This window comes from Vanessa tameamea, chromosome 4 (genome assembly GCF_037043105.1).
Source record: "Vanessa tameamea isolate UH-Manoa-2023 chromosome 4, ilVanTame1 primary haplotype, whole genome shotgun sequence".
Lineage (NCBI taxonomy): Eukaryota > Metazoa > Arthropoda > Insecta > Lepidoptera > Nymphalidae > Vanessa > Vanessa tameamea.
Window position 1 is genome coordinate 4,854,997 of NC_087312.1, and position 27,590 is coordinate 4,882,586.

Genomic DNA, 27,590 nt, shown 5'->3' on the forward strand with positions numbered 1-27,590 from the left:
ATAGATTCTGAGGGTCAAGAATTCAAATTTTAATGCATTTAATATAATACCTAATAGATTCCAAGTAAATTAAAATAATTCATTTTTTTAATATATTTCTCGTACAAATAATATTTTTAAGTAATCTCGCGATTACTAAAGACCATATTTTGATTTTGCTATTGGTATTGGTTCAAAATATTATGCTGCTGTTCGCGCGAAAATTAACAACCTGTCAATTGAGAATTAGTCAATTACCAATCGGTAATTATCTATTATACACCCAGTACCCACCCTCATTTTGTTTTAATATCTTTATCTTATGACGTTATTAGGTTTACTAGGTTTGACTTTAATACTATAAATATTAGGTATTTATAAATAAGATAGTAGAAAAGTATTGTTTCGAGAAATAGATTAGTTTTACTAATAGTTTAAAATGAATATAAAAATAACGACTTTTACAAATCCTTTCTCATTTTTTTGTGTTGCTAAAGATTTTAGTGAAAATTGTTTTAAACTTGAAAATCAATCTGAAGTGAATCAATTTTCAGTAAATAAGAATAAAATTACAGAGGCAAACCATGGTCAAGTAAGTAAAAATAGTTTTTTGAGGGATTGAATATGTATCAATTTAAACCTTTTTCTGTTAGTCTAAGGTGTAACAAAAATAATTCAATTTTAATATTTTTCAGTATGTTGCTGTAAAGTGGGAAAATAAGTGGACTCGGGGTATAGTTTCGATGGAAAAACAGTTTTTGATATGGTTGATTGATTATGGAATATTTTTGCGTCCAAGTGAAAAAACAGTTTTTATAGATCTTCCATTAGAATACAGAAAATTACCAACGAAAGTGTTTGAAGCGAGTATACATGGTGTCGTACCAATTGACAAGGTATTCTTTTTTTAAAAATTATAAATATATATATTTCTACCTATGTACCATTTGGTACACATTCTAAAATGAATATGTATTCTATTTTTTTCATTTAACAATAATTTATTAATGTTTCTATTTTGCCAGATATTGACAGATGATTGTCAAATTAAGAATAATACAACTACATCTTGGACCCAAGGTTGCATAGAAAAATCTCAGCAACTTATAAAAAATGCCTTGAGAATTTATTTTCAGCCAATAGCTCTTTTAACAACATTGCATAATCATGTGGTAATTATTAACATAATATTCTGACCATGCAATATATTTACTCAAAGAAAAAATTACTCAAATTATATCACAGGTCATCGGAGATCTATTTCTTGAAATTCAAGGAAAAGGAGTTGTCAATATAATAGATGAGTTAGAAAGTTGGCCAGTGTTTCTTGCAAAAAATCAAGAAACTTATATTACTAGTAAGTAAATAATTTAGTTAAATTGAAGTTCATTTAAAATATTTTGATAAATTTTGAATATGTATATTTTTTTGTTACAGATTTCACAAAACTATATGTAAGTCGCAGACGTCACCGTGCTTGTTTGCTGAAACCAGATATACCTGATTTTAATGTGCCTGAAATAACATTGCAAATCAATTTGCAAGAATATGAAGATATATTAAAAACCTCAAATAGTGAATCTGTTATAAATAAAACTGAGTCACAATTTGAAAATACTGATATTTTGTCTTCAGGTCAATATGAAGACAAAGGTGCTTTTAAAATTTCTCCATCAGACATAGAAAAATATTCTAACAGTTATGTGACTCTAAATGGGAAAAAATATAATGTTTTAAGTGTTTTAATAAATAAAGCCAGAGATTTGAGTATATGTGAACGCTACAAAGATTATGATCTCAAGTCTGTTGGCAGAGGATACTCATACAGGCAATCAAATGCTTCTCCTTAATGCTCTATAATATTTTGATTCAATATTGTTATTGTTTTGCATCTGAAGTAGATAAGAATATTATATAAACCATTTTTTTTCTATTAACTGTTTTATTAAGAAATGATTATATGTATATGATGTTTGATGTTTGTATACTATAAAGTCTATAGTAGTTCATTGAATTGGCTATGAATATTTTATATTTAATTTTGTTTTTTTGTAAGGTACCAAATAAAACAAATATTATGTTTTTGATTTTATTTTATATACAAATAGAAATTCTTCCCTTAGATAAAATAAACTTAGTTAAACTTATATAGACTTATGCTATTCTGTACAATAATTTTGTACGACGGAAGGGCAGTGTGTGTCGAAGAGATCGTTACACGTTTAGAATATGGCAAGTCCTAATAAAAAGTGAGAGATGTGCTTCTTAAAATAGAAAATATGGTGCTGTTCATATTATTGACATTAGTCTGTTATCTGTGGTAGAACTACAGCTTCTTTCACTTGTGCATTTGTTACACATGAGTATAAACGGACCTCTAAGTAAATCGCGCGTCCAATTACACAATTATATTAATTGTAGTTAATTTTAAATAGGCTTGTATGATGTGTTTAAAATCACAGACGGAGTTTAGGATTGGTGCTCGCTACGTAATTAAGGAGTTCCTCTGAGTCCTCGCAGACCACAGGTTTCTCGTGATAGCAAGCGACATCGTGCCACGCGATACCGTCATTGTACACGTTGTTAAGGACGCTGAGACAGGATTCTGAGGTTCCGTTGATGTCGAACTCAGCGTTGTCAGGCTGACGTTGCTTCTTGTGTCCGGTTTGTGACCATGGGTTGTAGCCCCAACCGTTGGGAATCTATTAAAATACGAAATTACGATATTTTTATACATGTACCAGGTTTTGAAACATCTGAATAAGATGTTTTGTTTAAAACACTAAAAAAAACATTCAGTGTTTTCTATTACCCAATAAGTTTTTAGATCCGAAGAAATGTGAAAATAACACTCAGTTTATAAACACAGGAACTTTAACATTAGAGAGAGAGAGTTTAAAGAGAACTTGTCGAAGCTATACATTTAAATAAATTTAAAATTGCTTAGTTGTATACATTTTATGTATAGTTTCAACAAGAAACTAACTAAATTGTATTCTTATTTTTCACAAACCTGGTTGGTAGGCGACATCTTTTCGCGGTTCGCAGACCAGAACCATCCGAAGACGTTCTTAGGCTCGAGATCTTTACGCGATTCACATCCCTTGAAGTCGCAAAGACGGCCAGAGGTCCATATGTACGGAACATCGTCTGGAATTCATAAAACTTGACTTGAAATATACATGTATTATTAAACTTCCGAGAAATTTATAATGTTACTCTCATATATTTATTTTCTATGGATAACTATATTTCGTTCATTTCGTTAATAGAAATATCTTCAGTACGCTTGCGAATGCTAAGTTGTACGTTAAATTTAAATAACTTTCTAATTTGTATAATATAAGTAACTTAATAGTGATGTTAGATTTGTTTAACTACTAATTACACTATAGGTACGTAATTATTATAACAGATTTATTCAGCCCAGGCCCCAGACCCTCACACGTAAGTACATTGCGTTCTGGTGTACTGTCAAATATAAACTTATCATAGACTTACTTTTTAATTATTTAATATATGTACCTATATCAAATATTCCTCAAAATTATATAAGTACTTATCTCAAACGTAATTTATATTTTGTTGAAAAGTAGGCAAGTACTTCGAAAAATGTAAGGCAAATAACATATTGTAATTTTGGTCAATAAAATTAGAATTATATGTAATATCTACCTACCTGCAAACCTATACTAATTTTTAAAGTTAAGAACCTAAGTCTAGTACTTACTTTGCTGAATGAGTTTGAAAATTAGATTATTTTCTTCTTGAGTTTCCATTGAAACAAGGTCCATGCAATACTCGCGGCAGATGTTGCGTCCGTCTAACCAGTCTACTTTCCTGTTAGCTAGCTCGGGAACGTGTCCGCTGTAGAAGTAATTGTGACCACGGTAGAAGAATTCCTTAGGCCCTGAAAACGCAGATTTATTTTTATTTACCATTATCATCACTTTCATCATAACCTTTTATTGACGACAATTAGCATTATATGTAAATCAACTATTAGATAGACAACTATTAGGTAGAAGACATACATACCTATGATAAAAATTTCGACTACTTGTAAAATAGATGCTTATGTCATAGAAAATCGGTGACATTCACCTCCAAATATATAAACAATGAGTAAATATTTTTATTTGTACTTACAAAAATATTTACTAGCTTTATTGACAAAATTGTTAGCACTTGTTAATGAAAAGTGAATCTCGAGGTACGGGCCATTTACAGAACGATAACTTCTATCACGGTCATGACATTGATGACTTCTAATTGAATCAAATAAATGACTTGAATTCAATCCGACATTTTGTCGTAAAAGCTTATGGAACACGTCTTTACATAACCCTGCGACGACGACCTTTTCGTATTGTGTAACAAAAGTGGTCGCCTAACGTGGGTAAGTAAACGCTACCAAAATAATTGACGGAAATTTCGATTGTTATTCTGTCTGGAAATAAAAACCTATAAGCATACATTCAACAAATTAAAAACAAAAAAAAAGTTGTATAACAAAGGCACGGAAAACGCGTCTGTGAAGATTTTAGTACCAAATAAAATAAAAATTGAAAAGTTATTTATACATTCAAAACTTTTGTAAGTACTTACAATATAATTTATGCGCTAACATAACATAAATCATAACTACTATATTTATTTATTAAAGTTTATTAATTATTGAAATGTATTTAAGCGTAATAAAATAATTTAACTATCGTAAGCGTTACAGTATATGTTTGACATTGTTGATCCGACGACCTAGTCGAACAGATGCGTCTGTCACGCAGTTCCATCTAGGCCAAGGAACATGCATAAGTACTCTTCTACATTTTTTACCTACATGATTATTTGACAATAATTGCCTAATATACATAACGTATAATAACAGCTATATATAATAAACGAATACAATAACATATTTAAAACATGATTTATAATGTTACAATAACACAAGCAGTATTTTCTAAAATACCTATGTATTGTATATTCGCACACTTTTATAAAGTTAAAAAAGTATTACAAGTAGATATATTACAGAAACCTTTGCAATAGAGAAGTGCATGTAAGTTGAATGTGCTAAGATTCGCACGATGGACAATTATTATATTGAATGAGGCCTTGTGCTGACAGACAAACAGATGTGTGATTGTCTGAGATAGAGCACACAGCACAATAGAAACTTAGCGAATAGAACTTCGCATTAATCTTCCACGAATAATCTCTAACGATTTAACATATTCAAGTGGTATAATATTCAACAAGTTTTGTTGGGAACTTAACGTGGATATTCAGTATTATTCTCGGCAATTTCTTAATAAAATAATACAAGTTCACTTAGTAAATAATGCCATTACATAGCTATATAGGCAGTTGCTGAAATAAAAATATTCAAACCTATCTTAGTTTTATAAATAAACCGAGATAGGTACCAAACCTAGGCAAGTACTGCTGAGTTTAGTGTGATTGATCCTTTTGTATAACTCACTGTGTGATATTTTCATAACTCGGCTGCTATAATTATGCATAAACTTCAATCTTAGATGAAAGAATGTCTTTGCTTTTAATAGGGATATTTACGATCTTTCTTTTTATAATTATTAAAGAAAAAAATAATTTAAATTATAGTGAATATTAAGTTCATTCATTAAATAAATAATAACGGTATATCTGTATGAGGTTTTATGCGATTTTTAGTATCTTGTACGTCTTTAAAGATTAGAGCAAAGTTATAAAAATATCGATAATGTCGATGTTTTTAATTTCAATGGCAGTTATTTACTAAGATTATTGCTGCAGCGAATTTAAGTAATTTTTACAATGGGTTTATAGAATTGAAAGGTTGGAATCCGATGAAGGTTGTATTGCATCATCCTTGATTTTGTGATTTTATTTTACTAGCGTACGATCTAATGAATGTGAGAATTTATTTTTATGAAGCATACTTTACCAATAATTAAATGTCATGGTTCATATTTAATCCCATATTATCTTAATTTCATCTGATAGTGATTTATAATATTAGTAAGGTTGCATCATAGGTAAAACTTTTGATGTATTTTCCAATAGAATTTCATATGCGTCGTCTGGTTAGCTTCTCTACTTCAACATTTAATTTTTTAACATGCCGTAGATGTAACGACTTTTAAATATCAGTATCATAAAAGAGATTAGTAACATAATTATTTAAAATTATAATTGAATAGGTAGCTAGTACATAAAAGTGAAAAATGTTATAAAGTAAATAGGTCAGGAGAAGCGTTTATCCTAATTTAAAATATTGCTCGTAGTAAAATACATATATGTAAAAATGTGTCCGAATCGACCTACCTGAGTAACTTATTTTTAGCCAACATTAAGAAAAAAGAAGATCATAATTCAAATTATTTACTTGTCTGTTATTTTTTAAAACGATATAGATGTCTATTTTTATGGGTAGATTACAGTCTGAAAACTGTTTCATTTAAATTTCTAGAAAAAAATCCACCGCTGTCTCCAGTGGTGGTTCTCCGCCACCACCTGTGAGGAATAAATATAATAATATAAATAGAAAACAATGTTTTTTTTTCACTTGCAGTAAGTACGAGGACAATACTCGTTATAAAAAATGAAAGAATAATTTTGTATCCTGTCCAGTCAAGTGTTTGGAGGCAAATGGTTATTGCTCACATATCCCCATAGCCAGTGCAGGTCCTTTTTGTCGAAGTTTAAAACACTTATTACTACAATGCGATACAAGCCATGGGATATGCAATGTTATGTTTCCTGTGTCTGTAATTTACTTGGGCCTATGTTTTCTTTTCACTTTAAGGCGACATAATAACTGATGTGACTGTACATCAATGGCAAGTTCCGATAGAGATATTTTTTATGAAGTTCTCGTTCTTTGCTCGCGTATTAGGGGATGGTCGTCAACCTTACCGCATACCAAATTACATCAAATTCAATTCAATGGTTTGTGTGATCCGTGAAAGAGCAACAGCCGGACAGACAGACAGCGTTACTTTCGTATTTTTTAATAATACTAATATTATAATAGAAGTAAAGATTATTTGACATGTTTTTTTCTAGAATTTAATTTCAGTTTTGTTGACTAAGATAAGGTTTTTTAATCTTTAAGATGTATTCAAAATGTACGTATATAATATACCTATCTCTTTATTACTCATAATTATTCTTTACCTCTTGTATTTTGAGATAGATTTTTTTACTATGCAATATTACTTTTGTATAATACCAATGCTAAGACCAAAACTAAAAATTAAATAACTTTTATTTCAAATTGTTTTCTTAAATTCTGTCATTTATGACAGAATTTTCCTTTTAAGGAATCAATATTTGAAATTAAATAGATTTTCATAATATTAAATTATTCATAAAATCAGATTTTAACTCTTAGTTTAATATATCTATTTAAATAAATATAAGTATTGTTCTATCTATTTCTCCATCTTTTCCGCTTGTTATCATTTGTGGTAAACCAGCCATTAAACACGCGGAAATAAAATTACGTATTTAAATTGCGTGAAATATGAATAAGTAAAGTGTTTAGATACGAAATTACATTGACTTTCAAATTCCAAACATGCTTTCGTACCATGACTAATTAAATCAATACTTTTTATTTTATATTTCCATATTTTAAGTAGGGCTACCCGATTGTATTATTGTAAACGAAATATTTATTATTTAGTCACCTTTTGTATCTAGTAAAAAACATAATATATAAACAGGAATTTATCAAAAGTAACAAAAACGAAGTTAATCCCTAAAATATTTTGTCTGACGACTTAACATATACAACGACAAATGTATATATTAAATTTTTTTTGGATTTTTCAGCGACAAAAATAAATATCAGTCCCATCGTTCCCTTAATAACATTTCCACCACCAGCAACAATAATAATAACCTCATAATCACAAATTATTTTAACTGAAACTGGTAAATCATTTTTGTCATTGAGTCGGGTATAAACATTGCGCTTTGAAAAACGCCGACATCCTTTAAATTTACATTGAAAAGTCGCGTAAACTCCTGTCTCGTGGCAGCATTTCGGGCACATTTCACTAGGAAATGATGTATGTCATCCTCTATCCTACACAAATCACACTTTGGAGAAACTTCTGCATTAGAAATCGAATTTTTGAGTGGAAGACATTGTATGCAACGACAATTATATATTTATTAAAATCATTACTAATTCAAAACAAAAGAAGGAAAGGCAGGTCGCTTGTAACTTACGGCAGCAGTTCTTAACAAGTTTTTTACGTCGTATAATAAGCTTTAATTCTGTATATTTTAAAATAAAGCTTTAAAAAAAAAGTTGGCTCTACTGACAGCCCTAATTTTAAGTAACAGACCCTAAAAAATTCCACTACTCAATAATCCTTCTAAAGATATGATTAAGCTTATTCCACTACTGGATACTCATGTGGCAGAATATCATCCGACACACGCCTTTACCCCTGATTTATCACGAAATTAATTATAAAAGCACACAAAAATGTTTGATGAATTTTTTTGTTCTATCAGGCAGCAAAGAAGTAACGAATTCACTTAGATTTTATAGAGTTTATATAGTGTAGAGTGATATAATCTTTTTTTTTCCTTTAAGTGTGCGATAACGAGATCGCGGATAAAAGTTAAAATATATTTTGTACTTATTTAAGTCCTAATGATATGTTGTCGATATATTCTTAGTTATCTTATTTATTTATTCTTGATTGTGAAACGGAGATATAAAGTTTCAATAGAAAATACTAAACCTCCATTAATCTTCTTTATTGTTTTACAAGTTTTAAATTGCTGTAAATTTTTATGACATTACGTAACATTTTGATCTTGGAACATGGTTCGAATAACCTTATCACATTGACTGGTTTTGTTGTTACGTGATTCATTCATTTTCACTATGTCTGTTGTGTAATGTTTCACCCAGTAAGCGGAATCGTTCCCTTAATGTACTTCACGTTTTCCAAAGTACCTTTGTATATTAATCTGCTCGATTTTTACTATAGAGTAGGTACAGGTCATCTTGAAAATTAGGAGACTATATCAAATAGTTTTCACTAAAGACTAAAGTGTATTAGTCAATAATAACAACAATTAAATACCAAATATGTAAGTACGCACACACAGATATATAGCGCTTTTATATTTATTATATAGCATTGTATTTGTAAATAGTAATCTTCTCTTTTGATTAAAAATACGTTATACTTTAGCAAAATACTTAAATCTGTTCCATCTTACATTTAACCTAAATCTAAAGCTAATGAACTAACATAAAGCTTTTATCTTAAATATACAAACGAAATAGTCACTTTTTAGGTTATATAGGGATAAATCGTTTGTGTTAGACAAGGAAAAGCGCTTTCCTCGGGCTCGGCACGTGCGTCCCGCCGCCCGTGACCTTGGCAGGTCAACGAACTGAACTTTTACTTTCAATGCTAAACATTTTGTTTTTCAAATTCATAATATTCAAATACTTAATATTGTAATAACCATTTTATTTTATCCAAAATAGATATAAGTCGCCAAATTAAATGAATATTATTTACGCCAAATTATGCTTTAATATATTAAAGGATAATATTCAATTATAAAAAAGTATTTGAGGATAACGCTGATCTATAATATAGTTTTAATATATTATGTATATCAAATTATTTTTCCTCCAGTACATCACATGATCTTTTAAGGTTGCTAAATAAGAGGTCAAGGCCTCAGTTTGCTAAACTACGAATTATTTAAGGTGGTTGTGTTCAAAACATAGGAGATAATATGCTTGTACTAAAACTAACAAATAACTTTTAAATAATTGTTCTTTATGAATATTCTCTATGATTTTATAAATGTCCGTATATCTAATAACAGTATTACTTCAATAATAAGGTTTATAAGTAAAATATAACAATAATAATATTACATTTACAAAGAAATTCAAACCTTCTCCTCAAAGGGGGAGGAGGCCTTAGCCCAGCAATGGGATATTTACAGGCTGTTAATGTTACAAAGGAATTTTACTTACGTGACTGAAGAAGTATTTTAAAATTAAATATTCATATGTAAAACCAGCCTATTGGGAAATTTACATAAAAGTAACGTTGAACTGGTTTGGATATATAAAGTATATCGTAGAAGATCTCGATGAGTAGTAACCTGTTTCCTAGGTTACACCTTTAGTTTGAACTTTTACTTTATTACCACACCATATGGTAAAAAGATTGTGAAAATAATCTTTTATAAACAGATTCTAAAAATATACTCAGGCAAAGGAAATTCAATCGAAAACAAGCATGTAAATCTTCTTGCTGGATTACACTCGAAAGTTAAGAAGTAAAAAAAGTTAATGTTATTGAGTTTTATCATCATTTAGTCACATTACTATATTCTCGAGTTCTCTAAGAACAGGCAGGCAGGATAAATGTCGTCTCTTTCCTCTGAACATACATTTTACCTCAAAAATAAATGATGCAACTGTATTGCGCCGAGATTGCCAACTCTTGCATCCTGACCTAGTAATGTAATGGTTTGGCTACGGAGGCATGTTCGAATAGCCTAAATTAAAACAAACTTACTATTGGCGCATTTCGACGGCACAGGCAGGGATAGGAATCTTCCAGGTTTTTGCGCAGAGGCTAACGCCGCTAGCGCTGTTGCGCACGCCACCATTACCCACGCCTGCATCTGTAGACAAATAAATATAATTAAAAAAATAATTCGAGCCCGCTACTAGTTTTTCGATACTTATAAAACTATAAAAGGCAACATGTAAATTATAAGTAATGTTATATTTATTTTTAAAATAAAGTAAGAAAATTATTTTATTGGACTTTTTTCAATATAGTAATGTTTGTGGCATACTCATATACCGAACACGATTTTATCAATATTCGCAAGATATTGTACGAAGGCTTACAAAAAAAAACATTACATAACTCATTGTTATTTAGTATTATTGTGTTTATCGTGATTTATATGAATAAATTCAATTTTATTAAATAAGCAAGAGGCTCAAGTGTGTTTACACAAGTATAGTGTTAAATGAGAATTAAAATATGTTCATAACGCATTACATGAATGTTTCATCGCTTATTATAATAAATCTGCATCACACGCCGAGATCGGATTACATACAACGTAACCAAGCAGAAATGTTGATAATAATTAATGTGTCACCGGATGGACTGGTCCAAGGAACGCGTTGCATAAGCAGAAGAATATTATTTTTAACGTTAAACTTTAAGATATATAGGAGCTATTTAAATACCAACGTATCGGCTTAATAGATTTTTAATAGGCCGTCAGAATTTACAAGAATAATGAGCGAGAGGTAATCGAACTCACGATTGACTTTTAGAAGCTCAACATTTGTATTTAGTTACGAAATATCTCATGAGTATTTATTCATATTAACATCATTAGAAAATTAAACATTAGGTATTTATAAGTATCTACAATTACACAAACGTACATGTTTACTTACATTTTACTCGAGTGTAGTGTTACGAATAAGTCTGTTTTTAAAGCTTTTCCAGCAAATATGCAGTCGCGTTACGGGATCATTCGAAATACGTATTTTATATCTTACGAGCTTGTTGTTGCACCACTACTGTTTTTCAAGTTTAGTGCAATATAACATCCGTCGTTTTTGTGACCAAAGATTTTTGAATGAATACGGTACGTATGTAGTATGGTACGAAAATTCGTTTAATATGGTTGAGAGAATTCCTTTAAAAGATTTGAGTAATTCTAATAAATCAACAAAGTTTCATGGATAAACTAAGTGCATGTATAAAACAAATGTCTTAATAAAGATGCGTTATTTATTATATTCAGAAAAGAAAATTTATTGCTTATTCTCGGCTCGTAAGATTTATAGCATCTGAGACATCATTGATTTAGTTGCATATATCAGTCCTTTGATAGGCTTCAACAAAGTGTCAGCTTATAGCTTGCGGGACATCGATCAAGCGGCCCTGCAACTTGCAAGCCTATCGTATGTTACGCAACTTTGTCAGACGGAACGCGAAACAGCAGGCGCGCCCGAGACGACGTCTCGTCCGCCACCGGCGACAATACACATGTAAACGAAACACTTCGACCTAATTTATTAACAAGCGTAAACTGTTAACCGTGTCACAACCAGTACGACAATGCAATCGCTAACACAGCCTTTTTTGCTATATTCCTCTACACAATTATCACACACAGCGCTCATTACGTCGGAGTCAAACGTTAAGCAATCTATTTGTCTATTGCAAAGGTCTATCAGAATAATCAATGGATCACATTAATGTCACTATATGCGTCGATGAGTAAAAACTCGTTGATTTTATGTACACACGTACACGATATGCTAATATAGACTCCATGGCATCAACATAAGAATAAAAGCAGCATGTGTAAACACCCGGAAGCAGGTGACTGTCGTTAAGTGGAATGCAGAGGAGTCGCCTAGCAAGTGAGGCCAGCCTTGACACGTTTTATCGCTTTTAACTGATGTAATTGCCGTAAGAGGATAATTGCGATCCACTTCATCAATACAGAATACAACACGTCACCATAGGCGCAGTTGTGACGGCGCGTCGTGTAATATCAGGGTTAGATCTAATTAATACCCTCGCCTTAGAATCGTGCTAATCTAGATTAATGGTAATATAAGCTCACATTATACATCCTCACTAGTTGACATTGAAAACTAAAGACGTACTCTCGTATTATCGTTTGTCTTAAGTCATGAATATTCATGCGAACTGTGTTTCTATGGTTACCTTCTGATTGCTATGAGTATTGCTGTTTAATAATAAATCAAAAGGTATTACCATATTCATGACGTCAATCTTAAGATTTTTAGTTTTAATTAGATATTTTGAAAGCATTAAATATGATTCTATCAAGTAACAACCAAAACACATCTTTTAACACATTTCGAAGAAATACTTTTAAAAAAAATAGTGGAATCCGATTATGCATAAGTTCGTATAATTTTAAACGCAAATACATTTTGTTAAGTTAAACCACGACTAACATAACCACATGTCGAACATTTATCAAATACGCTGACAAATTCAATGATATTCTGTATGTTTACCAATCGTGAATTTAGTGCGAGGCTCACCACAATGCTCTACAGTTTTGCAAGCTTTCGAGGCCGGACCATCAGATTCGTTCGCGACTCACGATGCTTCGTGAGGTGCTTTATTTAGACAATCTAGTACGCCTTGTCAATTCTTGAAACGTTCTAATCTTAAGCCACTACGATCAAACAAATGTACTATCCTTGTACAAAGGATTTAAATCAGATCGAACGAATACTTCTCAATAGAAAACATACGTTTGAAAATCATTTAATTAAAAATTATTATGTAATTTTTTTGAGATAAAACTTTTATAAACTCACCAACTCATAACAAAAATAACATAATGAACTATAGCACAAGCATTGTGTAGAAGTTTGGTTTTTAAAAAGTTATAGACACGGCACCTAGTGTACAAAACACTTAACAAAATTCACGTAACTATGTATGAGGAAACATTTTATTTCAGAGTAATTTTTCAAGTATCTTGTCTTACTTCCTAGGATACTTTTTTTCCAAACTACATATAAGTACCTAGCATTGCTACTAGCCATAAAAGAACAAGTTCCGCATAAAGTTACATCCGTGTATATTCCATCAGGTACTTTAGAAGATCATTTGTATTCATCGTTTATTGCAACGCGAAAACTCTTACACTTCATCGAAATTCTATTCATGGGCTAATTTGTTATTTCTTCACAACATCGATGTCTTCATATACAAGAGAGACTTTTACTGACATATTCACATATAATCATTGTTGTATTAACTTTATTACAACGATTTGCTAAAATCCCATATAAGTTAAAAACGTTTATATAAATATTTTTACGTTTATATAAATTTGTGTTTATAATTCATCTCGTGCTCGGCGGTGAAGGAAAACATCGTGATATCATCTAATTTCAACGAAATTATGTGTATCCAACCCGCATTGGGGCAGCGTGGAGGAATATGCTTTTTTTAACATTTAATAATAATTCCCGTTACAAAAACAAACAAACAATCAATTAAATAACCCGTGCGAAGACTGAACTAACATTGATATCAACTGCCTGCCCAGATTTCGTAAGTTACATCCGTTAATATTGTTTCTAATTGACATTTACAAAGAATTCGATAAAGGATAATTCAATGTGAACTTGCACTCATGTTGAAATTTGTTGCACAAATTTAAACTATATTAAGTCAAAAACATAATAATATTATATTTTATTGAGTCAATTTAGTATTCTTTAAAAGGCTTTATTGATCTATTTTACATATAGACTTTAAATTTTGTTTTGCAACGTATGCAAATTAACTTGAACCACTTATTCATATAGAACAATTTATTCTCAACATATAAGCCAATTGGCCAAGCAATTGAACACTCAGAAGTTGTGCAAAAAATAAAAGCAGTTAATAATCTATAAGTTGTGAGCTTGTCACCCTATTTTATGGCCTAATAACTAAACTGGTAACCGAATAGATTATATTATAGGTTTTATTTCTGTCCTGAAAATCGGAGTAACGATTACCTGGTCAGAAGAGATATACTTGCCGTCACTTACGATTAACAATTGTGATGAGATGTGGAATGGGAATGAGATGATTGCCTCCAGGCTGTTTCCAAGAAAAAAAAAATGTTGTTCTTGTATACTTAGTTTTTGTAAACAATGACAAAATATCCCGCTGAGTTACTTTCACCGGTTCTTCTCAGGTACGAGAAGTTCATTTCCGAACCGCTGGTAGATTTTTGACTATCAATAAGCAAGTGTAACACTTTTATATTGAATAAAGATTTCGACTTTGATCTTCATTTAAGTCTACCGTTTAAATATTTTTTTGTAAATAAATCGTTTTTTAATATTGTAGATACTAAACTATTCACATAAACCACACGATTATCTCATCCCTTAGCTATGCTGATTATTTATTATTTTCCGTTAATGTTTTGTAATGTTTGTATATTAGCAAGGAAATCACACATACCGTCAGTGATATTTACACATTAATTAGCGGAGTGATGTATCCTCGTGATCGCGTAGTCGAAGCCAAGTTCAATGCTGTTTATTAAGCTTACGATTTAATTAGAATATATAACGAACATTATCTTTGTTTATTCGTACATTGCAGGGCTTAAGCTCCTTACTTCATCTCAAACACAGATTATACAAGTTATTTGTCGTACATCGATACACTATTGCATCGACACCTTTACCGTGTGAATACAGCGGACGTAAAAAATAAATGAAATATCTTATGAAGGTTTCAATGATATCTTCACCGAAATCATAATTAATCAGCATCATAATCGTTAACCAGTGATTTGTTACGATAACTGTACCCATTTGTTAATTATGCCAAGTCGTTATGGCTTCGTAAGGTAAGTTTTGATTTTATACGGCTCTTATAGTTTATAAAAATATTATACGCTTTTATAAAATCATTTCTAGGGAATGTAATCTCACGGTTGCGAAAATTTTTACTATTCTGTTTTATGTAATATTATACCATTATGTATTGCATTGAATAAATCATATTTAACACTAACTGTATTGTATGTATATTATTATATATAATAATAAAATATATAAAATGTTTTTCGTGTTATAAGTTTATTTTAATCGCTTCTTGGTTCATCTCAGATATCTTCGCTGCAGTTTCGTCAATCCTTCACTTTGACTTAACTTTAAAATTATTTGACATAACTAAGATTTATAATCGTAAGGTGTCAGTAGTAAGATGAATAAATAAATAAATTAAAAGTAATTACAACATTCTAAACACTGTTTACATGATCAAAAATCTTATATGCCGTAAGTACGAAAAATATTTCGTCAAGAATATAATATATAACATATACACTGACCAACATAATAGTTATGAGTACATATGAAACATTTTGCAATTAAAGCATTATTTAAATTAGGCACCTCTTTTATGAGTTAAAGTTACAAAATACTCTTGTTTGAAATTTCCTAATTAAAATTGCGATAGTTTCGACTTCACATTGATGTAATGTGTGCATAATTCAACCTCCTTACGATGGTCTACGCAAACCCAACACGACACTAATAATTTTTTATTCATTCAACTCGTGTGAACTTATAACTAATATTAATTATTTTTTTTATTAAAAGATTGTTCAACTTATCGGCTTGATATATATCGCAAAGTTTTTACTCAAAATTTTGCAAAGTTATATTTTCTCGTTGGAAACTCTTCAACTCTCTTTTTTGTAAAATGTATGTACAAAATAAATGTATGTATTGTATGTACATAAGGTATATTTGACAATAAGAACAAACTCATTGTTGTTATTTACATTTAATTAAAATGAATGATACAATACTCCACTATCTATTCTATATATATAAATTGAAAAATGAATGCAACACTATTACAAGAATAACAATTGTTTCAATATAATTTCGGTATACAATCTCGTGAGATTGATTTTATCTTATAATGTCCCACAGACCCTTTCAATATGACGATATATAAATGTATTGTATTGAAATTGATCACATCCAAAACAGAGACGCTTACACGAGTCGTATCTTGTGCAATGTTTGATCACATCATTGCAACACGTGCCATATCATGATTGACCAAATTACTATAATATATCTCCTAGGTTTAATAATGAGTTATATACGCAACTATTTAACTGGTTTTAAATGTAAAATAATTTTATTCGATGATTTGCGACACTCGATATTCGATCTTTGTAGAAGACATCAACGAGCTCTTCAAGTTCAACTTTATTATCAACTTCCAATGACAAAAACTATTCAAATATATTACGGACAAATATTAAATTCTCGTTTACTTTAATACACAATTTAAATAATTGACAAAATATAAGACAGTACTTTCTTCGAAATTTCCGAAAATTGTAAGTCAGTATTTTTTTTTAAGTGACTTCTAAAATGGTGGTGGCATATGTTTTTATTAAGTATAAAAATACTTATTTACTTATAATACGAAAACTTGGTTAGATGGTTAATTTTATATTTTTATAAAACTATTTTTTTCATATAAAAAAACCTTAATATTTTTCATGGGTTAGGTTCCAACTGCAAAAGTTTTGTTGTACAATATATATCATTTATATAAAAAAATAAGTTTTTTTTTTAATTTTTGTGTATTTTCTGTTGTCTTTAAGATGGCGCATTTTTTATGTGAAGTTTAACATCGCCTAGCGTGGTGGTGGTGAATTTTTGCTATATGTATGTTCAGAAGTTTGGTTTCGAGCTAGTCATAAATATTAATTAACAAATTATACAAAATATTTTAACTTCATTTTGGATTCATATTAGAAATTACTTAATTAACAAACATTAAAAGACTTATTTAATGATTCATAAATCACGAACAAATTAATTTGAAGTTTCTACTAAACGACAGATGCTTAAGCTGTCTAAACCCAAATACAATGACTAATTCTTTAATTATTAAATGAAGTTTTAATATTGAGTTTAATTTCATCGGATTAAATAATTTCACGTATTTTACTCCATGCCACTATTGTTCCATGAGAGAACCATCCGGCGATTAAACAATAAAAAAATATGCGCAAAGTTATTATATTCAGCTTATAGTAGCCTTGAACCGTTGCGCAACTTGCCATTTGTCCCACAACCACCACGACAAACGACCTCAGAATAGTGTAATTATATTAGAAATGGCACCTAGACAAATGTTGAAATTAATAGAATTATTTATTTAATTCTTACCTTCTATTTGAGTTTCAATATGCTGTCATTATTTTTATAACCTTTCAATTAAAAGTTGCAGTACTCTTTTACGTTCTCTTCGTTTGTGTAGTTTGATTCATTGTTGTTAAAATACCCAATCCCTAACCTTAGTACAACTCTGTAGTGAGCTTAACAAACGATTTGCAAACAAAGAGCTAGATGTAGACAGTATCGGATCGCAAATGTGTACATATTTGTTAATGGTCTCATAAGTCTGAAATTATTTTATAACTTAAAACGTGACTATAAAATAAACAAAAAACGATCGAACTGAATATTGTAAATATCATATTGTAAAATTGTTTTTTAATACATTTTATTTGATAACAAAAACTTAGTACGAGGTAGAATCATTCGTGTTAATTCTGCAAGACGTTACTCAACTCGGCCTTAGTTGCAGCAGCCCATAATCAGTAGCTCTATCGTATTGCTGCCGTGAGACTCAAATTCTTACTACAATGCGAATATTATTTTGTCTTCTGAAGGTGCCGACGCAAAAAAATATGTTCTCACAAATACAAAAAGCCGTTGAGATAATTATTTTTACGCGAGGCATTGGTTTTTAGACAAATAGTGTACTACGAAAACAAATAGTCATTAACATAAGTAACTTAACAGCCTGTAATTGTACCACGGCTGGGCAAAGCCCACCACTCCTTGTGAGAACATTTTGGAGCAAATTTAACCACGCTGTTCTAATGCGGTTTAATAGATATACCTGGTAGACTTCCATTTAATACATGTAGGTTTCCTCGCGACGTCTTCCTTTACCGCCAAACATAAGATGAATTATACATAAATAAATATTTAGCACATGATCATTCAATTATGCTTGTCTGGATTTGAGCTCGCAATGTTCGATTAAGATCAATAAGCAATTTGCTTGTTATATTTAGTATAAAAAAGTTTTTCATCTTCGAATAACACATAGTCCAGTCAATAAAGCTCAAATCCCTGACAAATTCGTAACTCGGCGAAATTTTGTAGGTTTGTTTAGTAAGGTAAAATTACTTACCGTGTGATTTTGCAGCGTCGTGGGTTGAAGGGAGAGGGTTGAAAAGGGGTGAAAAGCGTTTTTTGTTAAAACAATTGTTAAAAAAATTAGTAACACGCTGCAAATTTGCAATTATCATTTTTATAGCATTTTGTAACATCTATTAAATTTGCATCGTTTTGCAACATACGGAACACTGTTTATTATTGAAAAACATTGATATTTGTGAATAACAGGGTAAAAAAAATTAGTAACACTCTGCAAATTTGCAATTATCATAATTTATAGCATTTTGCAACATATATTAAATTTGCAGCGTTTTGCAACATACCAAACATTGTCTATTATTAAAAAACAGTGATATTTGTTAATAACAGGGATGAAAAGTAACTTTTTACCCCTGCAACTTCAACTTTGCAGCTTTATGTAACATACAGAACATTTTTATTATAAATTAAAATATTATATTTCATTATCAGTTTTACTGATGGAAGAAAAGCTAGTTCAGTTCTTAAATTTGTAATTAAACTTTTCCAAACCGTTTTGTTGTCCCGCAAATTACTCATCATAAAAATCGCCTTTATTTCGTGGTCGTTGGTCCAGATGGGCTGCCGTCCTCGAGTATATCCACCTCACCTGCATTTTCCTCAGGTGAGTTTTCTGCCTCATCGAGTTTGTCATCACGATATGGATCTTGCGGCTCTCCAAAATTGTTATTTTCGGCATTTAGCAGACTGTTCTTAAATGCGTCTGTTTTATCATCGTCCATGCCATCAATTTCAATTTCTCTGATGTTCGAACAAGTTTCGCCATGACAAGACCAGCAAAGTTCTGTGCATTTTAGCCCACTTTTTCTGTAACTGCATGATGCGGTTGAGCAACCTTTCGCGCATCTGCATGAAACAAGTTTCAAGACATCTGGTGGCGCAGCTTCCTGAGTCGTAAAAACTGGACTCAAACCATGCGATTCTCTCGTCCAACCCCATGATGTTGCAGGTAAATCGTTACCAATAACAGTCAAAAAGCGATTGATAATAAAATGAATTGTCTGTTAACAGAATGAAAGGATTTTTTAACTCAACTAACCATTGTTGAACTTGATGATATACGCGATGAGAATGTTGACGTGCTGCAACTTTTGTGGGGTTTAGACTGGAGAGATTGTATTTGCTCTTGGTTATAGACCGAATAAATCCAACGTAGCGTAAGTTAGTTAGAGTTTGTGGCGAATCTCCTCCATACATCTTGACCAAGATTTTTTCGCCTGCATCATCAAGTTCGTCTGGCTGCGCATTTGGGTCTTTGAAGCATTTAAGAGCTTCCTCGATGTGCGAATCTTTAAGGACAAGCGTAGTCAATTTCATTTTGCCTTAGTTGAACAGAGCTGAAGTTGTGTCACATCCGGTGAAAGCGCGATAAGTTAGAATATGTGCGGCTACTTTTTCTTTTTTCAGACTTTCGACAAAAATATGGTCGTGCTATTTTTCCTTTTCCGAGCTTCATAAAATACACGTTATTGTGTCATTCATATCATATTGTGTGTTGTAAAGAAAACAAAGTTGTGACAGTCACGGAAGCCCATTTTTTAATTAAAAGAACATTAATTTTATTAATATTTTCCGTTGAATTTTCATGTTTCTTTAAAAAAAAATCTTTCGATTTTTGACTGTTATTGGTAACGATTTACCTGCAACATCATGGGGTTGGACGAGAGAATCGCATGGTTTGAGTCCAGTTTTTACGACCTAGGAAGCTGCGCCACCAGATGTCTTGAAACTTGTTTCATGCAGATGCGCGAAAGGTTGCTCAACCGCATCATGCAGTTGCAGAAAAAGTGGGCTAAAATGCACAGAACTTTGCTGGTCTTGTCATGGCGAAACTTGTTCGAACATCAGAGAAATTGAAATCGATGGCATGGACGATGATAAAACAGACGCATTTAAGAACAGTCTGCTAAATGCCGAAAATAACAATTTTGGAGAGCCGCAAGATCCATATCTTGATGACAAACTCGATGAGGCAGAAAACTCACCTGACGAAAACGCAGGTGAGGTGGATATACTCGAGGACGGCAGCCCATCTGGACCAACGACCACGAAATAAAGGCGATTTTTATGATGAGTAATTTGCGGGACAACAAAACGGTTTGGAAAAGTTTAATTACAAATTTAAGAGCTGAACTAGCTTTTCTTCCATCAGTAAAACTGATAATGAAATACAATATTTTAATTTATAATAAAAATGTTCTGTATGTTACATAATGCTGCAAAGTTGAAGTTGCAGGGGTAAAAACGTTACTTTTCATCCCTGTTATTAACAAATATCACTGTTTTTTAATAATAAACAATGTTTGGTATGTTGCAAAACGCTGCAAATTTAATATATGTTACAAAATGCTATAAACATGATAATTGCAAATTTGCAGCGTGCTACTAATTTTTTTAACAATTGTTTTAACAAAAAACGCTTTTCACCCCTTTTCAACCCTCTCCCTTCAACCCACGACGCTGCAAAATCACACGGTAAGTAATTTTACCTTACTAAACAAACCCACAAAATTTCGTCGAGTTACGAATTTGTTAGGGATTTTGGGCTTTATTGTCTGGACTAACAGATAAATATCGTAACATGGTCGATGAGTCAAAAGAGGCTATTGCATGCAAAGCGCCTGTCGGACTTCATAATAGCCTGCGCTACACATCGGACATATGAATTAGTTTTAATTTCAGAACATTTACTTTAAATATATACATTAACATTGTCTATGCGTAAGTGAAAGTTCGGCTGTTAAATTTTTAAACAATTTACTTAGTACCAACTTGTATCAGTTGAAACATTCGATTTTAATAAATAAAATAATATAAATAAAAATGTCCGGCCTATATTTTTCGTTTTAATTATGCTTTAATCTTCCTTGAATAGTGCCATAGTACATTTATTTATCTTGACATGTTTAATTTACGTAACACTAAATAAATGAATGCTCGACACAGATTTGGCCGGTTTTTAGTCTCTGCTCGAATACTTGTGACGATAGGGTTTTCCAATTCAACGTTTTCAATGTTGTTCTTTAAATTAAACTTTGAAACAAAAACGAAAAAATATGAAGTCTTAATATAATCTTAAATACTGTATTTATTATTAATGTGGTTAATTTCCGCTCATTATAAAATATCCATAGAAAATAACTAATAAAGTTTAATTTACGATGAGCGAAGTAACGTGCCAAGACTAGTATATAGACGTAATAAAAATTGGTATTGGTATTTTGTACGATTAATGTTAAGCTATTTTAAAATACAGACCACAATTTAAATTTCGTCGACTTCATTCAACAAAGACCACGACGCGTAAACACTACATTAGGTACGCTCTATGTTACATAATCCGTTATAAGACCTTTCATACGATGCTACAAATATAAAAACCGATTTTTTAAACTGTATTCCTAAAACGACACTTGAAGATAGTCTATTGTGAAAATGTATTACGAAATAAATAAAAATATTTTAATTTATTTACATGTATTCAAGAATAAGAATTATAATAAATTTTGTATAAATCATTCTAATTACTATTATGGTCGCATACATTATACATTTTGTATGTATAAAGTCATAAGAAGCGATGTATATAAAGACAATAGAAAATACTAATTATCAAATTAAAATTATGCAATGTTAGCAATAAAATGAATATTTTACGAATAATAGAGATCGATTTATTTATTTTGCAAATATTTAAAGTAATGTGTTATTATATTATTCCTGCATTTTATCATTCAACCCAAATAAAGGATGACATTAACATTTATAATAATAAAACAAGTTTTTCGTGATATATTAAAATCAAAAGCAAAAATACTCTATTCGAGTACTTTTATCTTTTAATATTATCACTGTTAAATATACAGTCATATTACAGAATTAAATCGTAAACGGAAGGATACACACGCTTAAGCGATAAAATTGTGCTTTTGTGAAATGTGACTTAAAGTTATTTACTTTAAATCTAATTTATTTCACTGACAAAATGTAAAACTACCCATTTCGGAATGTAGGTAGGTACTGCCGATAAGAAAACCCCGTAGTTATTATTTTTATTGAATCAAATTCAATGTCATTAAAAATTATATGTATGTTCTGTATGGAAATCAACGCAAAACTCTACCCATATTTATGTCCTCATATTGCGTAATACACATTATCTATAAATACTTTTTAACATCAGATTTAAATTTATGAAAAGTTAAAGGTTATCAGTGGAAATTAATTATATAATTGGCCTCAGAAAGGACTGTTTTGACTTTGGGGAGTAAGAAGTATAAGTATCCCCGATTGCTCATACTTAAAACATTCAAAAGTTTCGTATCAAAATATTATACATATATTATAATTACTACTATACTATAATTTGGTTTGAAATACGTTATATGTTTCGTAACAAATGTAAAAAATAGGTACTTTACTCCTAGGTCTTTAAAAAAGTTTTTATATTACATTGATGTAACAGGCTTTTTATTATTATAAATATATTCATTTTAATGTTCAACATACCTTTTTATTAATAGATTAAATTATTAACAATATATGCTTTAAAGGATACGAAATCATATAAAAGTTATATTTAAACGTGATAAATTCGTAACGTTAAACTTTACGGATTTCGATATCGATTAAAATCAAGAATCTGTTTTGCTCGTCCAATTCACTATATTCACTCATATTTAAATCTGATGAAACGTGTTTATGAATGTTAATTAAAATAATTCAAGAGCTACTATAAAAAAATCAATCAATCTGCTTATTTCATTTCGATTTGATTTTAAAATTCATCGTAGCATGCTACCGTTTTTGATTAAAAGCGTTTTTTTAATTATTATTCGTTGATTTTTTTTATATATATTGATTTAAGCGAAAAAAAGAGGTTTTATGTTCGAACCGTATGTTTTTTTAGTCATTACTTGTTTGTTTTTAATTATTTCTTGTAGCTGTTTTATATACAGCTTACTTTAAATTTTATAATACAGAGTATGTTATATGTCTATGAAATCATAATGATATCATAATAGTTGGATTATTTGTGATTATTATTAGTATCAATACGGTCATTATTTATACTGTTTATATTATATATATATTTATACAAATTAAAAAAAAATAACCCAGCTTAGCATCCTTATCACATTATTAAATCCTTAATACATTATTAGATCGTTAGGAATATTTATCAATCTTATATTAAATAATATGCAGTATTTATGTATTCAGTGAAAATCATTAAATAATTTGACGTCTGGTCTTTAAATAAGCGTATCCGTGTAAGCATATTTATAGAAAGGAAAATGTATGATTCATATCATATGTTTAAAAAGTAAATGTTGTCCTACGCTATTCTAGACTGTATGACACGACCATTTCTCTAAAAGTCTACTTAGAACAGGTTTTCAAATCGAACACTTATCTTAAACATTCGGTTATATATTTTGTCACAGAATATTAATTTGAAAGTCGACATCTTTACCGGTGGAGCGACCTTCACAATGCTATGTTATGAAACTTTTGACTTTGATCCACTAATTAAGTATACAATAAAAAAGCTAAGGTATGACTGAGTATGTTTTATATTTTTATTTTTTTCTATATAATATTAGGGGCATAAATACTTATTTCAAAGCTCAATGCGTTTTTAAGAATTACCAGCAAACTATATAATCATACTTAAAATGCTCGTCATTATTCTAAACAATTGATCAGGAAACATTATATCTATAGTAAAACTATATAGTACGTAAAAACATTACAGTTTTGTTAAATTATTAGTCTCACACATTCTCTTAATATTTTCGATTTAAAAAAAATATCAAAATAATTATATTTAAAATAAAACACTATTGATAATAATTATTAAGTATCTAAATAAATTCTGGCGATTTTATACCAAAAGCTACCGTCAAAATGTGCGGAAAAAAAGATATGCATTTAAACCCAAAGAATACATACATATTATTATTTGATTTATCGATTAGTAACATTATAATGTTTATTTTTAAGACTAGTCGGTTCAGAAGAAAAGGGTGCGCGATAACCTCAACATCGTGTTGCAACTGCAGCTTGACACACATACGACTTTCGTACAATCCTTGTTTGTCAAAATTAAAAATAAAAGGACGCAACTGGAACGGTGGCCAATTTTAATGTCAATCTTTGTGTCAAGATGTCTGTATAATAGCAGCAATCATTGCGTGAACTTTGACGCAAGTTTTCTTAATAACGTTATTTGTAATTGAGTTAATTATAACGGCTATTTAAAATAGTGGATTTAAGACATTTTTTATTGTATGAATTTATAGAGTTACAGCACCTTTCTGTATACATATAAATTTTATATTTTTATAATTGTTATTAATCGGTTAGCTATATAAAATCGTTAATCCCGAATCATCCCTTCGACTACCCTATATAAAATGTGACTTACCTTTTTTTGAAGATAAAAATACGGCGGGAAAAATTCACAAAGACACTGTTGTAATAGCGCGCGGCTGGTTTGGACGAAGTCTTTTATAGTCAACGTAGCGGGGATGAGGCGCACGCGCATGGTGGGACGGCTTCACGCGCTATACATCACCACTGTAACTTGATCTCTGAAGATCCTGGTAAAAAGAACCTTTTGTCTGTACTTGACTATATATTATACGAAATCTTACATTTATATAATGAGAACTTTATTAATAATATAATTAAACAAACCTATATGATATGAAGTACAGATCTCAAAAAAATACCTTCCTAAACCCAAAATAATTTTAAGGAAAAGAAAAAATAAAATGTTTTTGCTCTTTCTATAATGAGTCTGGGTAAAAATTGGATTTTTCTTTTCAAGATTTTTTATTATTTCGTAAAATATTTTATATTGTTAAAATGTGTAATAGTTATTTGAATAGAGTTGGTCTCTACGCTAATGCATCACTAATATTTTGAGACGCCTATTATGTGTTTTTGAGTGCATGATTTGTATTTGCAATTCACCGACAATGCATTGTGAAGAAATTTTAGCACATATAATATATATTAAGTCGTAAAGGAAAGGAGCCGTATGTTATAGTCTGTCGCTACATACTGCATGCTATGTTATAGAATATTGCTGAGAACCATTTCTTGTAACAGAAGACTTACCATACTATAAATTTAGAAACAAAGTATTTTTTTATTAAATAAATAATTTACAATAATATTAATTAGGTCTTAATTTATTTTATATATTTTTGTCTGTGTTGGTTTCGTGACTGGCTTTTGCGGCTACAGATGGCCGTTCCCGATATAAAACTAAATGAGTTTTTTTGTAAAGCAATTCCAGAAACAGCAAATTAAGAAGTTGGTGGTATTGAAGTTAAAGTTTCAAACTGATTAATTTCTTTTTGTCGTCTCTGTCATTGACTTAAGCAGCAATATTTAACTAGAGCAATAGTTAATGTCTTTGGCAAAAAGAACCGTTATTGTACAAGAAATATTAGAACCCAGGGATGTTGAGAATTTCAGGTAACTATATTATATTGAATTTACACTCGCTTACTCACCAACAGCTCCATATATATAATATTAGACAATAATCAGGCGGTGATAAGGTGTTATTTTTTACTGATGGCTGAAAATCGTTGTATAATCTACCAGCTGAAACCGCGGGTTTACCCACGCGAAGTTTATAGAACTTTATAGCACACGAACCTTCACCTCACATGTTACACTTTCGAGGGGTGAATTAAAAGCCTATGCCCGTATATATTCTCAGTGACTTAAACTATCCCCGTATCAAATTACATTTAAATCGGTTCAATGGTTTAAGTGTAGAGTGGGTTACCACTAAGTGGGTGGGTTTTGTCTGTTAAAACAGAGTTACTTTTGCATTTATAATATTAATAGGGATGTGTTTAGTAGTAATAATATATAGTATTAGTATTTAATATAAAAATATGGTTTTCTTTCTTACAGGTAAATGCAAATATAATTGACTTCCATACAATAAAAACGTTTATTATATAGCGCTTCTAAAAATTATTAATATTCATCGATAGTAAATTTATATTAATCGCAACGATTTCTTAGTAGTGTTATCATAACCTTAAGCTCGAACGGCGAGAATGTGAGTCACATCCATGGATTCTAAGTCGTGAAAAATCGATATTTTTTTGCAATAATTTGTATCAAACCGAAATAAACTTAATTCAAGTAAGCTCTTATTATCACATTTGAATAGTTATATTACAGGATTTTTAAAGTAAAGCCACGATTGGTTAGGAATAAAGATTCATCCGAGTGAAAAATATTGCCATCTTACTCTTTTCTATCAATCATATGCATATAAAATCAAATATTAATTAATCCAGAAATTTTTATCATCTCTATAATCTAGTGCGGTTTACTTCGTTTATTATTATTTTAATCGGTATTTTTTTTTATTGTTAAACATATTGTTTGGGTTTTTTGTAATCGACAACTTGGTATATCGGTTCCATGGAGGCACATTGACGACGTGACGAAACCATTCCATGGTTAATATTTATTACAAAGTCAATGTCTATGGGCGGTGATCACTTACAATTCAGTGAGTGACCTTACAATAATGAATCGATCTGTTCAGACATATCTGACACTTTGTGTTACAACTTATTACTTATTTACTCAGAACTTACAAATTCAAAATATTTTTTCAACTTAAAAGCTACTTGCAAAATCTACCACCGATTTGGAAATAAACATCACAGAACTGAGAAGAAGTGGCGAAAACAAATTA

General features: G+C 30.3%; 2 protein-coding genes across 2 annotated transcripts; one reads left to right on the forward strand and one right to left on the reverse strand.

The window, feature by feature from the left end:
• The first annotated feature begins 348 nt into the window (after nucleotides 1-348).
• Nucleotides 349-2,066, forward strand: LOC113394451 (uncharacterized). The gene is made up of 5 exons (XM_026631762.2): nucleotides 349-571; nucleotides 675-875; nucleotides 1,005-1,151; nucleotides 1,225-1,336; nucleotides 1,417-2,066. Exons 1-5 carry the CDS (start codon nucleotides 419-421, stop codon nucleotides 1,827-1,829), a joined length of 1,026 nt encoding a protein of 341 aa, XP_026487547.2. The 5' UTR covers nucleotides 349-418; the 3' UTR covers nucleotides 1,830-2,066.
• Nucleotides 2,055-25,424, reverse strand: Slf (schlaff). The gene is made up of 5 exons (XM_026631886.2): nucleotides 25,278-25,424; nucleotides 10,560-10,668; nucleotides 3,710-3,889; nucleotides 2,993-3,129; nucleotides 2,055-2,681 (listed from the first exon to the last, which is right to left on the reverse strand). Exons 1-5 carry the CDS (start codon nucleotides 25,395-25,397, stop codon nucleotides 2,436-2,438), a joined length of 792 nt encoding a protein of 263 aa, XP_026487671.1. The 5' UTR covers nucleotides 25,398-25,424; the 3' UTR covers nucleotides 2,055-2,435.
• Nucleotides 25,425-27,590: the final 2,166 nt, after the last annotated feature.